The 15,788-nt window shown below is 39.4% G+C and overlaps 1 protein-coding gene across 8 annotated transcripts in view; it reads right to left on the reverse strand.

Moving 5' to 3' along the window:
- Positions 1 to 1,957: 1,957 nt before the first annotated feature.
- LOC118235095 (basic helix-loop-helix and HMG box domain-containing protein 1-like) overlaps positions 1,958 to 15,788 on the reverse strand; it is a 70,095-nt gene continuing 56,264 nt past the window's right edge. For 3 of the 8 annotated variants that reach the window (XM_035432099.1, XM_035432096.1, XM_035432098.1), the window contains 4 exons: positions 10,331 to 10,587; positions 7,491 to 7,541; positions 3,600 to 3,627; positions 1,958 to 2,481 (listed from right to left, as the gene is read on the reverse strand). In XM_035432099.1, the coding sequence (XP_035287990.1) occupies positions 2,176 to 2,481; positions 3,600 to 3,627; positions 7,491 to 7,541; positions 10,331 to 10,587 (642 nt within the window). In that variant the 3' untranslated portion in view covers positions 1,958 to 2,175. Of the gene's footprint in view, positions 2,482 to 3,537; positions 3,628 to 7,490; positions 7,542 to 10,330; positions 10,588 to 15,788 lie in introns of all 8 variants that reach the window. The other 5 variants (XM_035432100.1, XM_035432101.1, XM_035432102.1 and 2 more) reach the window with 5 other exon arrangements.

The raw sequence follows: 15,788 nt of genomic DNA on the forward strand, positions 1-15,788 counted from the left end.
AATTGAGTTTGAATGTCTTTAGCCTAGGTGTATGTAAACATTTGGCCTCAACGGTATCTATGTATTGTTGGGAATCTTCTCCCTTGTGGAACCAACTTGGGACCAGTGAAGTAACACACTGAGGACCACATTCCAATTGAAAAGGTTTTATTACGATAAGCAAAGGTAGACTCGCCACAGTGCCTCGACAATTGCTCCGTCCGAATCTCAGCGAGACAGCCACAAGTGAGGGTTTAAGCATTCTGTTGAGAGATATGATTGGCAAGTGTGAACGTTCCCAGGAAGGAATATACATTTTACCAGATTTCCTGGGGACACCAAAATGGTCTGCTGCCGCTGACACCCCTTTGATCTGTGGCTATTGTTTATCTTTACAAACAATGATTGAACTCGATATGTGACCATCTGTTTCTGACAATGGGAAGCTGTTACAGAGTTTGTGGGCATGTGTGTGGGAATGTGTATTGAGAACGAAGTTAAGACACAGAAAGCAACTTAAAGCTAACCTTAATTGTTCAAAAATATCAGTATGCATGTATGCACTGGCACCTGACTGTGAAAAAAATTCCTCAATAAGAGGACAATAAACAAACTATGAAGCTAACTATTGGGTATGGAATTAAACAACTTCTGTGCTCTGAAGTTTTTACTAATGAGACACGTTAACATTTACAGGTGATAGTGCCTATCCATTCTATCTTTGAATCCTGACACCTGTCCAAAATCTGACTTCACCAGATACTACAACGTTGTTTTTCTGCCATGGGCAAGGCACATCTTAAATACCAGATGTGCATTTAAATGAACTTACTGCAGCTGTGTCCATTTACATAACCAGTCTTAGTATATACCCCACAAAATTGAAAACATGCAGTGAATATTGTGGCACTGATGGTCATTTTCAGCATGCTTAATAAATATGGCCCCACGACACTCTTCCCAGGCTAAATAGAATACCTGCATATTAAATGTTGCAGTCACCACAAAGTCAATACTAATATACAGCCTTGTGTTTTGTAGTGGTATTTAAAGTTTTCACTGAATCACCTTTGGCAGGCATTAGTGTTCCTAGTTCTAAAATAATTGTATGCATCTTGATGTCAGATTGTGCACTGCATAGGAAAGTCCTGGGTTCGAATCTGGCCTGGGCCTTTCTGTGTGCATGTTCTCCCTGTGTCTGTGTGAGTTTACTCCCACAGTCCAAAGACATGCAGGTAGGCTAATTGGGGACTCTAAATTGCCCATTGGTATGAGTGTGTGAGTAAATGGCATGTGTGCCCTGCGATAGATTGGCGGCCTGTCCAGGGTGTATTCCTGCGTCTCGCCCAATGCACCCTGGGATAGGCTCCAGCACCCCCTGCAACCCTGCCCAGGATAAGCGGGTATAGATAATGGATGGATGGAATTGTTATCTGGACTGAACAGCTCTACAGCTATAAAAAACTCAATAACCCACTGCAGGACTAAAAGAAACACCATTTCAAAAATGTTTTTTTTATTATGGAAGAAGTGATAACAATAACTTCAAGAAACTGTGGAGACCTAACAACCTAGATCCAAATCTTAACCTTTCAAAAGAATCACAAAACTAAGAATACCCTACAAACTCCACATATCGCACATTGTATATTTAAACAAGAATGTTTTGTGGACAGATTTGAGATACTGTCATCATAAATAAGTCCAGTGTATAATATATAAAACAAAATCTATAATGAATCAGAACAGATGCATAAATATGGAAAGTACAAACTAAATTATTTGTAAAATGTCATCAGTGATGTTCAAAAATTACAGAAACCTTTAAAATATATATATTTAAAAAAAAGATTTCACACACTGTAAAAGTTTACAGTGTGTGACTAATACGAGAAACTGAGGTGACTATTTTGTGCTCAGGGTTGGTAATTTTGTGCTTCGGGTTAGACAAAATAATTATACAAAGAAAATCTCAAAATATTTTACACCATTAAAATTTATTTTGAAAGAAACAATTTTTCCAACAATCAAACTTTTTTCTTTCATTCATTGTACATGTTGAGTAGTTACTATTTTAAAACGGTTTCACTGAAAACTGCAAATTGTCTGCATATTTTACCTGCATCTAATAAGAACTTTTATATAATAATCTGTCATTGTAAATTAGTTAAATAGTATTTGAAATATGTATCTGACTCAAGTCTGACCAAGTGTCCAATAATTTAATGAACACAGGCACTTTTGCATTGTCCCCTGGATGTAGAAATATTGGTACATTTTGCAGAAAGCTCTGCGAGTTAGCATGTAGCATGTGTGCAGTGTGCATGTGATGTGCGTGTATTTTTGGGACAAGGGCGCCCCCTGGTGGCTGCAAACAGGTCCCTGTGCGCCAGCAGCATGTGCAGGGGGCTGGCCGCACCTTCCTCTCCCTCCCCTTCTCCCTCTGTCCCCAGGTTCCGCACATTCCTGTTCTGCTGCCGACTGAAACGCCGAGCCTTCACACTGAGACAGAGAGAGAGACCTTTCCACTGAGGTTTGTGCAGGTGATAGAAAAGCATAGTAAATCTTCATGATAAGAGACTGAGGATGTGTCAGAGATGGCAACAGAGAGAGTGCATGTGAAAAGAGGGAGTGGTAGAAAGAAAGAAAATGTGTGGCTGTGCTGGAATTATTGAAGATGTTTCCTTCCTTTCTTTGATTCCTTCTGAACATGTCACAAGGAAACATGAAAGGGAAGGAGGAGAGAGGACAAAGAAATAAGAACAGGAGTGATGCTGAACCAGTACTGTACATATGTTTTCTAATCCCCTCTGGACCTGACATAAATCATAAATAACATTTTGTAGCTATTTAATTATTTATATAACATAAATCTCCTGCCCATGCCTTGACGCAGCCTGGAGCTCCAGATCCATCACCCGGCTTCACTAAACTGCACTGTACTGAACTATACCGAACTTTGGTCTTCTATTATTCCTGTTAGTTATCACCTCAGCTGCAACATGCTTAACCCATTTTATTTGCTATGAAAGATCCTTGTAGCATTTCTGCTACATTCCATTTTACTGCTACTTTACACCAAGCTGGCCAGTGGAGGATGTGCTCCCCTTCTATAGCCGGGTTCCTGTTGAGATTTCTTCCCATTGATGAGTTTTTATTGCCACCGTTTTAGGGTTTTCTCCTCAGTTTTTTTTAACCTCTTGTACTTGCTTTTTGGGGGTTCAGGCCTAGTGTTCTATGCTCTTCTGCTTTCTCCTGTTTCTTGCCTTGCTACTCTGTAAAGCGTTTTTGTGACAGTTCTCCATAAAAGCACTATACAAATAGAAATTTAATATATCAAAATTCTGATGAATTATGTTTTATTGTGATACTTTCCATTATCCTTTATCCTTCCATTATCCTTCCTCTGCTAATGCACATATTTTTTGTGACAAGTATTTGAATGCTGCCTGAGTATGAGAAACAGCAAGGGGAAGGAAGAAATTGAAATAGAGAGCTTCACACTGATAAAGAGAAAGAGAGAGCTTCACACTGATAAAGAGAAAGAGAGAGACTGACCAGTACACACATCTGTCCTGTCTGGGCATAATGTGCCACAAATTGGCTAGCTCTTTAGTTACCAAAGTGGAGGGGGTTCCAGGGTGAGTCCTGCACAGAGAGAACCACACACAGTCATCCTGAAACCACAACCAGTATAACTGGTAAAATAGCCTATATAAATTCAATCCATCATCATTATCAGACTTGTGTCCCTCTGAAAAGGTATACAGTAGTTTCAAATGCAATTAAAAACATTCCTCAGGTAACAGAATATGAGGTAATAGTAGGTTTATGGTAACTTCTTTCCTTCAGATACACTGTTTCTTAACCCCTTCACACAGATACAAAATCTGGCCATTCCTACTTAACCTCTTAGTGCACAGCCCCTAGTGGTCGGCACGCCAGTGTGCCGAGATTGCTGGACTCAGACATTCAGTGCTACTGCAACCAAAGTATGAGTTAAAAACAGAAACGCTTTGTTTTAGTTTCATTAGTAGACAATATACGACAACTATGCCGAATACGGAGTTTCGCAGCGCCACCATTGTCACTCTGGTCGTTCATTTAACAAGCACCCCCTTCCCTGCAGTCTCATCTGCAACTACACCCCCCACCCATGACATAATGGACAATATTGTCTATCTGGGCATACATAAGAAAATTCTTTCACCACTCAAAGATTGTATTCTATCAAAGCAACAAGATAAACCCAACAATAGGCCTAAGATATGCCAATACAGCAGTGAAAACGCTGCTCGCTGAATGACAAAATAAGCAAGACAAAGTTTTCAAAAATTACACCATGTCATTCTACAGTCAATATCTGGGACTAAATATTGAATAAATATACAACCTTACCATTGGTCTTACACGTAGAGATGTCCCTTTTGAGACTGAGTGGTCATATATTGTCTTGGACAATCCGTTTGTGAAATATACGCACATTCGTGTTGCCTGGGTACCTTCCAAAATAGCTGTGTGTTATACGACATGTTGTTTACGGCATTGTCGCCCTTTTTAGTACAGTCTGGCTTGAATGACAATTCATTTATTCAGTAGGTGAGAGTATAAGCTAATTTTATGTCTAATTTTGTCTATGTCTAATTTTGCTTTTGGAATAGCATTTTGTATCTCAGCGTAACCAAATGTTTTCTCATCATCGCACTCACTTACGCATTCACTCTGTGGTAGCAGTAAAAGACACTGCACCTGACATTGTGAACGATTTTTTGTAATTTCTTGGAAAGTACTATTATTATTGAGGAATTCTGAGCATAGCTAAGCCATATGTTTGCCGATAGACCTAGCTGACATCGTTTTCTGGAACAAGACAGAAGTGGATAGAACTGCATCATTTATTTACTCTCTCTGTCTCTATCTACTGAACACAGATAAGATTTCATCATTGCTATGTAAGTATTACTGCTCAAATTATCGGTTATATACGTTATTTCTGAAATTGTGTGTCTTTAAATTAGTTAGTGGTATTTTATAATGAGGATATTTCACACTGTAATGTAAGCGTTCATTGGTAATTTCATTTCATCATTGCTATGTAAGCATTACTGCTCAAATTATCGGTTATATACGTTATTTCTGAAATTGTGTGTCTTTAAATTAGTTAGTGGTATTTTATAATGAGGATATTTCACACTGTAATGTAAGCGTTCATTGGTAATTTAGTAGTTTTTGTGATGCATGCAACAGTGATGACGTGAGAGTTGGAACATTTCCAAAATGTGGTGGAAGGTCGAAAATAGTTTCCGTCGTCCCATCGCCATACAAGAAAACATAGGACAGTACAGAGTATAGAGGGTATGCACATGATGTCACAGTAAGTGGAAGTCAATGGGGCGACATAGCTCAGGAGGTAAGACCGATTGTCTGGCAGTCGGAGGGTTGCCGGTTCAAACCCCGCCCTGGGCGTGTCGAAGTGTCCTTGAGCAAGACACCTAACCCCTAACCTCTAACTGCTCTGGCGAATGAGAGGCATCAATTGTAAAGCGCTTTGGATAAAAGCGCTATATAAATGCAGTCCATTTACCAGTCCATTCAATGCGGTTACACCCAGTGAGTGGCAGAAAGACTACTGGCAGCGTTAGCGTTCAGCTTGAATTCCGCGAAAACACAAAAAACACATCTAAAATGGGAAAGTTGTTGTGCGATTGACTGTACAAATAGATTCATCAAGCAATCGGAGCTATCTTTTTATAGACTGCTGAAAGCTAAAGAAAAGAGAAGCAAATGGATCGCTGCAATTCGCAGAAACAACTGGAATCCAGGCACCGAAACATGGATTTGCGGTTGTCATTTTGTGTCAGGTATGTTGGATTTTTGGGTAAAATCATACCTTAAGTTATGTACTGTATTGACTACTCATCAATTAAATATTTAACATTTGTGTAACTGTAAAGATTTTGTCAGCATTTATTAAAAAAACATCCATGATGATGAACCTTGTGTTCTACAAATGAAGGGGGGATGGTTAGATAGTGTTAGCTAGCCAAGCATATAAATGATGTGATTTTACCCAAAAATCCAACATACCTGACAAAATAACAACCGCAAATCCACGTTTCAGTGCCTGGATTCGAGTTGTTTCTGCGAATTTCAGCGACGCATTTGCTTCTCTTTTCTTTAGCTTTCGGCAGTCTGTAAAAAGGTAGCTCCGATTTCTTGTTGAATGTCCATGGACTGACCACTGGTTCTTGTTGTAAGGATCACTGTCAAGTCCAACTGCCTTTAATTTAAGCAGATAATCGTTTGTTATACTCCCGGTTTTGCAGTTTTCTCTACTAAAAGCAGCCATGTCGCAGCATGTTTTGCCACTCAGTCCGACTGAGGGGGCGTATTCCGGTGGGAAAGTGACGTCATTGCATACCCTCTATAGAAATACATACAAGAGTTAAGTATTACACATTTAGGTACTGTACTGCATTGTGTGACAATATTTTTGCATTTTTTAACCTGATATCAATGTTTCAGCTTAAACCTTCATAAGGGGCTCATTTATATTCTTTATAGTGGACAAAAAGGATTTTATTCATTTTTGGAGAGATTTTGGATATGTTTCTGGCCACTGTACTGACGGAAAGCTTGTAATTCCCACTTGAAAATGATGCAACAGTTAGTTTCTTGAGTCAAAACAGTTGATTTGTAGTGAAATACGTGAATATGTTGTGATTTAAAGCAATGCATAATTTAGACATTTTGGATAGATTTGGAGATGCTGGGTACACTGCTTAGTTTTTGCTTCGTAGATCTATAGTAGTTCCACATATCCTCCCTTATATATTATGAACTTGTGGTCAAGAAGTTTTTGATCCAGGACATGTATAGTTTAACCTGCTGTATATATGCAATCTCTCAGTATTTCATTGCAAACTAAAAAAGAGCAAATTCATTTTTGATTTTTTGCCTAGACAATTGCATTTGTGGCACTTTATTTCTTCCAAAGTTATGAATATAATCTAATCTAAGTAGTCAGTATTGTAAATGGTACAAATGTCTTGCTTCATTTAAGACATTTTTCAAGTCGCTGTGCTGTTCACATCTGGAGTTATAAAGCTTTAAATAGGGTACCCCCTAAATGGGCAAGGATCGGCCAGATTTGGCATGTGTGCTAAGGGGTTAAAGGTGTTCTACTGATAGGTGCAGTATGTAAGTTTGTTGTAAGAACACTTTTATTCAAATTTGGTTAAATTTCCTTCACATCCTGACAGATATCAATAAATTAAAAGGTAAATAAAGATCCCTGACTGCCCTAGGCTCTGAAATCAGCCACTCCAAATTACACTGCAGTTGAATCTTAACAACCAATCAGACAACTGCCTGCCCTGTCTCCGGTTGTGCATTCAAAGTGGATAATGTCCCACTATTTTTCACTCCTCACTTCTTTGCCTTCACTTCCCCACTACCATTTGTATCCTACTCAGAAGCATGTAGAGGGGAGGAGACAAGTTTGAACCCACTTCAGCAGTACAGGTCTGTGCCATCCACTCGTGTCCTCCGATTTTGGGACGCTGGAGGGAGGGAGTGTTCGAAGATCGGTTTCCGGGGCACGGAGGAGGTGAGGTGGTAGTGGAAGAAAAGAGGACACATAGTAGAGTATTGGGACGCACCCAGAGCTGCCAGAGCACACAAGGCAGGTGAGGCTAGGGCTACACAGATAAGAGCAGAGTATAGGTCACGTTAGCTAGATGTCCAAATGATGTGTCATCTTACTTTTAAAACTTTTAAAACTATATTTTTACTCTGAATTTGGCATTAAGGCATGAAGATAATCAAAGCAAAAACACTTCAAGTAAAATAAGATGAAACCCAATACATCAGTTTGTAGCTGCGAAAAGGCAGCTGATGTGATGTGACTGGTGGCAAGCTGGCTAGCCTCAAAAAAACGTGAATCTCCAGTACTACCTTGTCATCTTATGTTTAAAAGCTTCAAAACTATATTTCACACTGAATTTGACATTGAGAGATACAGATCACGAAAACCTAGACATAAAGTAGTCACTACGTGTGACTGGTGACAAATGGCAGCTATGGTTGATGGATTGATTGATTGAAATTCTTTATTGATCATTAAAATACAAGAGGCCCCTCTAGCCAGAGATGCCCCAGATACAAAAATCATCAAAAGGATATAAACACAACAAAGCCCAAAGGCTTATTTCCATTGTGATCCTTATGGTCTCGGTAACGTTAATCTTAACATAACTCTGGTGCTAGCTTGTCATCTTACGTTTAAAACCTTTATAACTACATGTGACCCATTCTATAAAAATCAGTCCTAAGTCACTATTGGCTAATTTCAACTAAATCAATGTTTATGTCTTATTTTAGCAGGACAATATCTTGACGTTGTATAATTGCACAATAACTCCTCTTTCTTATTTAGCTATTCAGTGAGCTGCATTTTTCACCACTGTATTTGCATATCTTCAACTCTGTTGTGGGCTTCATCTTGTTGCTATGACGGAATACAAATTTTTGGTGCTGAAAGAATATTTTTCTCCCAGATAGATGCTATTGTCCAGTGTTCCATGCTTTGGGGTGTATTTGCAGTTGAGACTGCAGGGATAGGATGCTTGTTAAATGGATGACCTACGTGACAATGGTGGCACTTAAAAACATTAATTTGCATAACTTTTGTGTATTGTGTACTAATAAAGCTAAAACACAGAGCTTGTTGTTTGTTTGCAGGCATACTGAATGTCTGAGGGGTGCATCCCACTACTTGAAAAACGTATCACTCTTTTCTCCATTACCACCTCATCTCCTCTGTACCCTAGAAACCGATCTTTGTGTTCTCCCTCCTGTCAATATCCCAATATTGGAGATGAGCAAAGCACACTGAAGCAGCTTCAAAAGTCTCCTCTTCGCCTTTCTTCCACACACTTCCAGGTAGGAGATGAGTGGTATTGGGGGATGGGAGGAAAGGAGGTGAGGAATTAAAAGTATTGGGATGCACCCTGAGTTGAGCAATCTCAGGAGGCTGGCATCCTGGCCACTAGGGGGCTTGCCCAATAGGGTTAATAGAAGAGTGACCTTCACAAAAGCAGGCTAGGATCATATTTTCATGGGTAATCGTAGACTAAAGGCCTAAAATTGTCGTAAGTGAAGATTGCTATATGGATATATGAGTGACAGTTGTAAAACCACTCTACCAATTGATTTCTCATTGCTGTTCCTTTTATACGAATGTAGTGGAGCATATAACACATTAATAGTATTTTATTAACTACAGTATACTGTAAATTACAGTAGTAACTAATCATAGATATCTTAGCTAGTGCTTCCCCCAGCAACTAATTCGGACTTTGGCAACAAGGTGTGTGGACTTTAAACAATCAATAAGGACAGTTAGCTCAGCCTCAAGTGTCAAACTGGCCTTTACAGAGCTGACACACTAGGTAGCTCAGCTTAAGTGTCAAGCTCTCATTACGGAGCAGACACGCAAGCTAGCTTAGCCTCAAGTGCCAAGTCAAGCTGGCCCTACAGAGCTGGCATACTAGGTAGCTTAGCATCAAGTGTCATGCTGGCCTTAATCTTATCTTCTCTGTTTCTCTTTCCATGGGACTCCCGCCCCTTATCTCGCCCTGAGGTCAAAGACCGCTCCAGCCTGTTTCCTTCACCTGAATCCACGGGATTGCTCCAGTCATGTCCTTTGCTCCATGGTCATGGGCTGCTTTGATTCTGTCTGGAGCTCCAGATCCATCATTCGGCTCCTCTAAACCGCACTATTCGGAACTGTGCCATTTGGTCTTCCATTATTCCTGCTGGCTTTCACCTCAGCTGTAACCTGCTTAACCCATTTTATTTGCTGTCTGCTACTTTACACCAAGCTGGCCAGTGGAGGATGGGCTCCCCATCTATAGCCGGGTTCCTCTCAAGATTTCTTCCCATAGATTTTTCTTGCAGCCGTTTGAAGGTTTTCTCCCCACTGGGAGTTTTTTCTGTTGTCTCTTGCCTTGCTACTCTGTAAAATGTCTTTGTGACTGTTCTCTGTAAAAGCGCTATGCAAATAAAATTGAATTGAACTGAATGACTTAAAGCAAGCACTTCAGTGCTAAAACACACCAAAAACCTGAAAACACTGTGGCCCACCAGGACTGGAGCTAAACCTGCAGAAACTGTGGTCCACCAGGACTGGGACTGAATCTGCAGACACTGAAGCCCACTAATCCCAACTGTATCCTTGCTGTATTTCTAAGCTCACAAAATGTCCCAGTGAACTGAATACATCTCACTGCATGTAGAATTGTATATGTGAACAACTGTGCATACGCACTTGTGTGTGTATGCCTTTTACCTTAAGTACATCTTGCGGTTGATACGGCAGAACATGATGAAGCCATTCACACATTTCTTCTTCAGGTTGGAGCGAGACCGCAGGGCCTTTTTGCACTGGTGGATGTGGCTTCCCCTCCTGGGTGAGGCCCCCTGGGTGGGGGTCCAAGTGATGTCGCTCCCCTTGCAGTTCTCCCCCTCACTCAGGGAAGAGACTCGCCCGCCCCTGTTTCTCAGAGCATCGTCCAACTCTGACACCTGAGGATATGACAGGTACAACTACCAAATATATACTTAATGCAGTATTCTATTCAATTTAACATACATATTCACATACATACATATAAGCATACATATAGGCAAACACGAAAAAATATTTACATAGGACTTAGTTAGACATCTTCTCTGCTTAGATCCCTAATAACAATACTACTACTACTACTACTACTACTACTACTAATAATAATAATAATAATAATAATAATAATAATAATAATAATAATAATAATAATAATAAATAGAGGCTGACACGAACTTTACATGTGGGCCTGTTTCCGACAACAGTGATTTTTATGACAAAGTTTTTGTAACTTTATGCATTTTGTGAGAGGCCACACCCACTGAAAATTAATTAGCTTATCATTCCCCCACGTTTTGCTATAACCACTGAAAAAGTAATAGCAGCCTAAAGATTTGTGAGCTGAGGCAAAGCGCATTTCAGAAAATTGTAAATAGCTAAATATCTAGCCATACACAATCTAATGGTCCAAGAGACCTTTTTGTTCAGCAAAAGGAATCCAGTGACACTACCTTCAAAACTTATGACCATTTATATATAGAATATTATATTGATCACTATAGCGCCACAGATTGGGCAATGGGTGTCATTTTAATATCAATCATAGGGGACCTCAAGCATAACAGTCCTACCACTTTTCATTAAGCCTGGGAGAAAATAATAATAACAATAATAATCAGAACAAAACAGTAGGGTTCCAGCAGCTGCAAATAATGGGGTCCAAGCAGCATGCGGAAATTACAAATTATAAGCTGTTGGGACACATATTGGATTTATGGTAAAAACAACTTTTCAGTGTCTGTCCCAAATTTTGACAAAGTATTCCCAAGTTTGAGACCAACATACAAACAAGTTTCATGATGATCAGCCATTGCTAAGCCTATCACATGCCCACCGACATCTGATTGGCTGATGGCGACCATATTTTTTTCCAGATATGACTTTATTATTGTACATTCAATGGCAGACTGACACAAAGACATAGCAGGCAAAGATTCACCTTGACTGCTCAAACAATTGAGTTAAATTTTTATTTATTTTCTTACTGCCACCTATTGGCTAAGCACCACCAAAATTATCATGCTGCCTCTGAGTCAACCATTGTACATGTGTTCCAGGTTTAATGATGCATACACAAGTTGCAGTTTTTTTTAGTAAAAATGGCTATGTCCTCAACTATTTATTTGCATATGACAGCCATATTGTTTTTAAAGTTCAACATTCTTTTGATAATTATTCAATTTCAGACTCCACCGATTCTTTCCAGCCTAGTTTGCAAAAGTTAGTTTTGTTAAAAATTCTAAATGGCAGAAAAACTAAATGGTTGCCAATGTTGTTTCTTGAGGCAAAGTTGTTCACTGGTGGGGGCTTTGACAAAGATATCCTTTACAACATTGCTGCCTGATTTGTCAAACAGTTGAAGAGTTAAACTTATTTGGTTTTTGTAGTGCCATCTATTGGCAAACGTGTTGAAACTTGCGTGCTTCCTCAGACTTTACTTATATACAAAATGTTGTTGGGATCAAACATGGTGTTCATGAGTTACAGCTGTTTAAAGTTACAATCTCAAAGATCTCCGTTTTGTTCTCTTTGGCGGTACCAATGGCGAGAAGTGGCAATTGCAGGTGTGTTTTTGGACCTCACTTCCCAGAGATCCAACCGGATCCAACCAGTGTCGCCTGTGTAACGTCAGTCAGTTGGCACCTGGGCCAGGCCTCCATAACAATTCGAGGTCACCAGTATACATGAAAGCGAAAAAGGGAATGATGTCTTCTGAGACTGTAACTATAACACTTACTATTTACTGAGTGAAAAATGGTTGTTATAAAAGTAACGTTATGTACATACTCATTCATTGTCTAACATTAGGCTAACTTAAGCCGTCTTTACACTGCCGAGTCGGGTTAAAATGCTGTAGCAGACCTGGGGTAGAATTAGTGATGATCAATTTCCACAGACCTTCTTTATCCACCTTTTGCCCGGTATGAACATCTTTACACTGCAGAGAAGAATCCGTGGGATTCGCTGTGGCACATGCAATTATGTATCTCGTGCACAATAAACATTGTCTTTCTCGTGAATGATTGTTCTGTGATATTTTTGAAACAACTGCTTTGCAAAATATTACCCCTGGTGTTTCTGGTTTTGCTAGCTAAACTGTTGAAGAATAAAGCTGAGCTGGGTGTTAAATTAGCAGTCAGAACAAGAAGAATAAAACAAAGGAGATTTCATCAAAAAATGGCATCAAGGCTGAAGGAACATATGAGGAAGCGTAATAAAATAATAACAACGCTAATCCATACTGCCATATTTTTTTATTTAGTTTTCTCTGGCTTGACATCTTTACACAGAAATCAGACCTGGCTCTGCTCCACCTATACCCCGGGGTTAATGCTCTGTGTAAAGACGGCTTTATTCCGATCATTATAATATATTGATGAACTTGATGGCAATGTAAATAACGGTAAAGTTAAGGCCAGTTCAGATCAATGATTCGCAATGAGACAAAGCGGTTTTAGAATGTTGCAGAGAAAATTGCAGCGGTGTGAACTGGTTAGTTGCAGAGCGTCTGAAGCCGTTGCCTGGGGTCTCAAAAGACCCACCTTGTCAAATTGCCAAGTGCAGTTTTAGAACGTTTACAATCAGACGTCTTGGAATTTAGCAAGTTGCATCCAATCTCATTGCGAATCATTGATCTGAACTGGCCTTTAGTTAGCTACACTGCAACGTTGCCACAAGGTAGCATGCATTTGAGAGGTTTGCGAGGTCGGTACCGGTCGGTAGCGTTAGCTAGCGTTTTTTCTAATTGTTAGCTGACATTAGATTATGTTCATTACATTAGCTAGCTAGCTAACGCAACGTTACCTGATATGAGAGATGGCTACAGTGCAATGTTGTCTAAACTAATGTTGCCTTTCTTGACATGGTGGGGCGACATAGCTCAGGAGGTAAGACCGATTGTCTGGCAGTCGGAGGGTTGCCAGTTCAAACCCCGCCCTGGGCGTGTCGAAGTGTCCTTGAGCAAGACACCTAACCCCTAACTGCTCTGGCGAATGAGAGGCATCAATTGTAAAGCGCTTTGGATAAAAGCGCTATATAAATGCAGTCCATTTACCATTTACCATTTACATGGTCCGGTAGCTAGCGTTAGCTGTGCAAATATCTATGTAATTTAGTAACGTTACATTGTCATCAAATGTAATACGAAATCTACATCAACAAATAATATGACCTCTCATGTTACACAAAAACTTTTTAGGGTTCCATATAGGGTTGCAAAAGGTCTGAATAATTCCGGTAAATTTCCGGAAATTTTGGAAGGGAAGTTAAGCTCGGGAATTTTGCACAATTTCAATATAAAAATCTTACCTTTTAATAGTGAACTTATTTGAGGGGAATATGCATAAAAAAGCAATACTAGGTCTTATGGCATGTTTTGGTTAAAAGGATTCCCATTTAATTGAATTGTAACCATGCACTGCTTTCAGCAGTGCACTCTCCCATCACATGTGCTGATAATTTGCCAGCATCCCTTTAAAGGTGCAATTTAGTGGCATCTAGCGGAACAGACTTGGCAGAAATGGAATATAATATTCATACGTATGTTTTAATTAGTGTATAATCCTATGAAAATAATAATCGTTGTGTTTTTGTTACCTTAGAATGAGCCCTTTATATCTACATAGGGAGTGGGTCCTCTTCCACGGAGGCTGCCATGTTGCACCGCCATGTTTCTACAGTAGCCCAGAATGGACTAACTCTAGAGGGAGCGCATTTGCCTGGGTACCTTCCAAAATAGCTGTGCGTAATACCACACGTGTTGTTTATGGCATTGTCGCCCTTTTTAGTACAGTCTGGCTTGATTGACAATCCATTTATTCAGTAGGTGAGAGTATAAGCTTTCTAACGATGTATAACATGTCTAATTTTGCTTTTGGAATAGCGTTTCATTGGTCAGCGTAGTCAAAGGTTTGTTATCATCGCATTCACTTACGAATTCACTCTGTGGTAGCAGTAAAATACGCTGCACCTAATGAAACATTGTTCACGATTTTTCGTAATGTCTTGAAAAATACTATTATTATTGAGGACTTCTGGGCATAGCTAAGGCATATGTTTGCTGATAGACCTAGCTGACATCGTTTTCTGGTGTAAGACCGAAGCGGATAGAAATATATCATTGATTTACTCTGTCTCTATTAAAAACAGATAAGATTTCATCATTGATATGTAAGTATTACTGCTCAAAATATTTCGGTTATATACGTTATTTTTGAAATTGAGTGTCTTTAAATAGGTTAGTGGTATTTTATAATGAGGATATTTCACACTGTAATGTAAGAATTAGAAGTGTAATAGTTTTTCTATGATTTACCATGCAAAGCAGCTAACGTTAGCTAATGTTAGCAATGAAATGCTACCACAATGCGGAACAATTAACAATCATAATCGCTGTCTTACTGGTAAGCTATGACCTATAGTTTTACAGACTAAATAACTAAATACAATTTATAAATCTATCAAGGAACCTCATGACTTGACACTTGGCTACTCGATGCTGTCATAGACGATGACATCATTTTTGGAAATTACAGGCCACCGTAGCTTCTCCTATGTCGTTGGAAAGGGAGGGGTGAGGGGAGGTGAGGAAGGGGGGTATTCAGTTGGTTGCAATCTGCAACCTCACCGCTAGATGCCACTAAATTCTACATTAAACACTGCACCTTTAAATAGGAATTCAGTAAAATTACAACCCTCTGCATGCACAGTGCATTCTCCCATCACGTGTGCAGCCCACATTACTGCTAACACTACCACACTGTCTGAGCCAAAGGACTACATGCTTTCAGGTAAGGTTTGATTATATTACTGGAGTGAATATATTTTATATTTTTTATGATATTTCAGTTAACTGGCAGATAGTAGCCTAATGCAAAGTACACAGTTTACACCTTGTTAACACCTTCTGCTAGCTAGCTGTTACCATGTGATGTAGCTTGATTGAGCATGCTAATTGAGGAGATTTAATTAATCTATTTCCATTTATTCTTTATTGTAAAACATTTATTTTATAAATGAGTTGTTCACTTTAAACCCTAAGGCCTATTCTGAATTGTTATTTCGTTATGTTTTCAGACCTGCCAACCTTAGGAAAATATTTTGAGTACCACAATAGTTAGTT

Source organism: Anguilla anguilla, chromosome 9 (assembly GCF_013347855.1).
Source record: "Anguilla anguilla isolate fAngAng1 chromosome 9, fAngAng1.pri, whole genome shotgun sequence".
Lineage (NCBI taxonomy): Eukaryota > Metazoa > Chordata > Actinopteri > Anguilliformes > Anguillidae > Anguilla > Anguilla anguilla.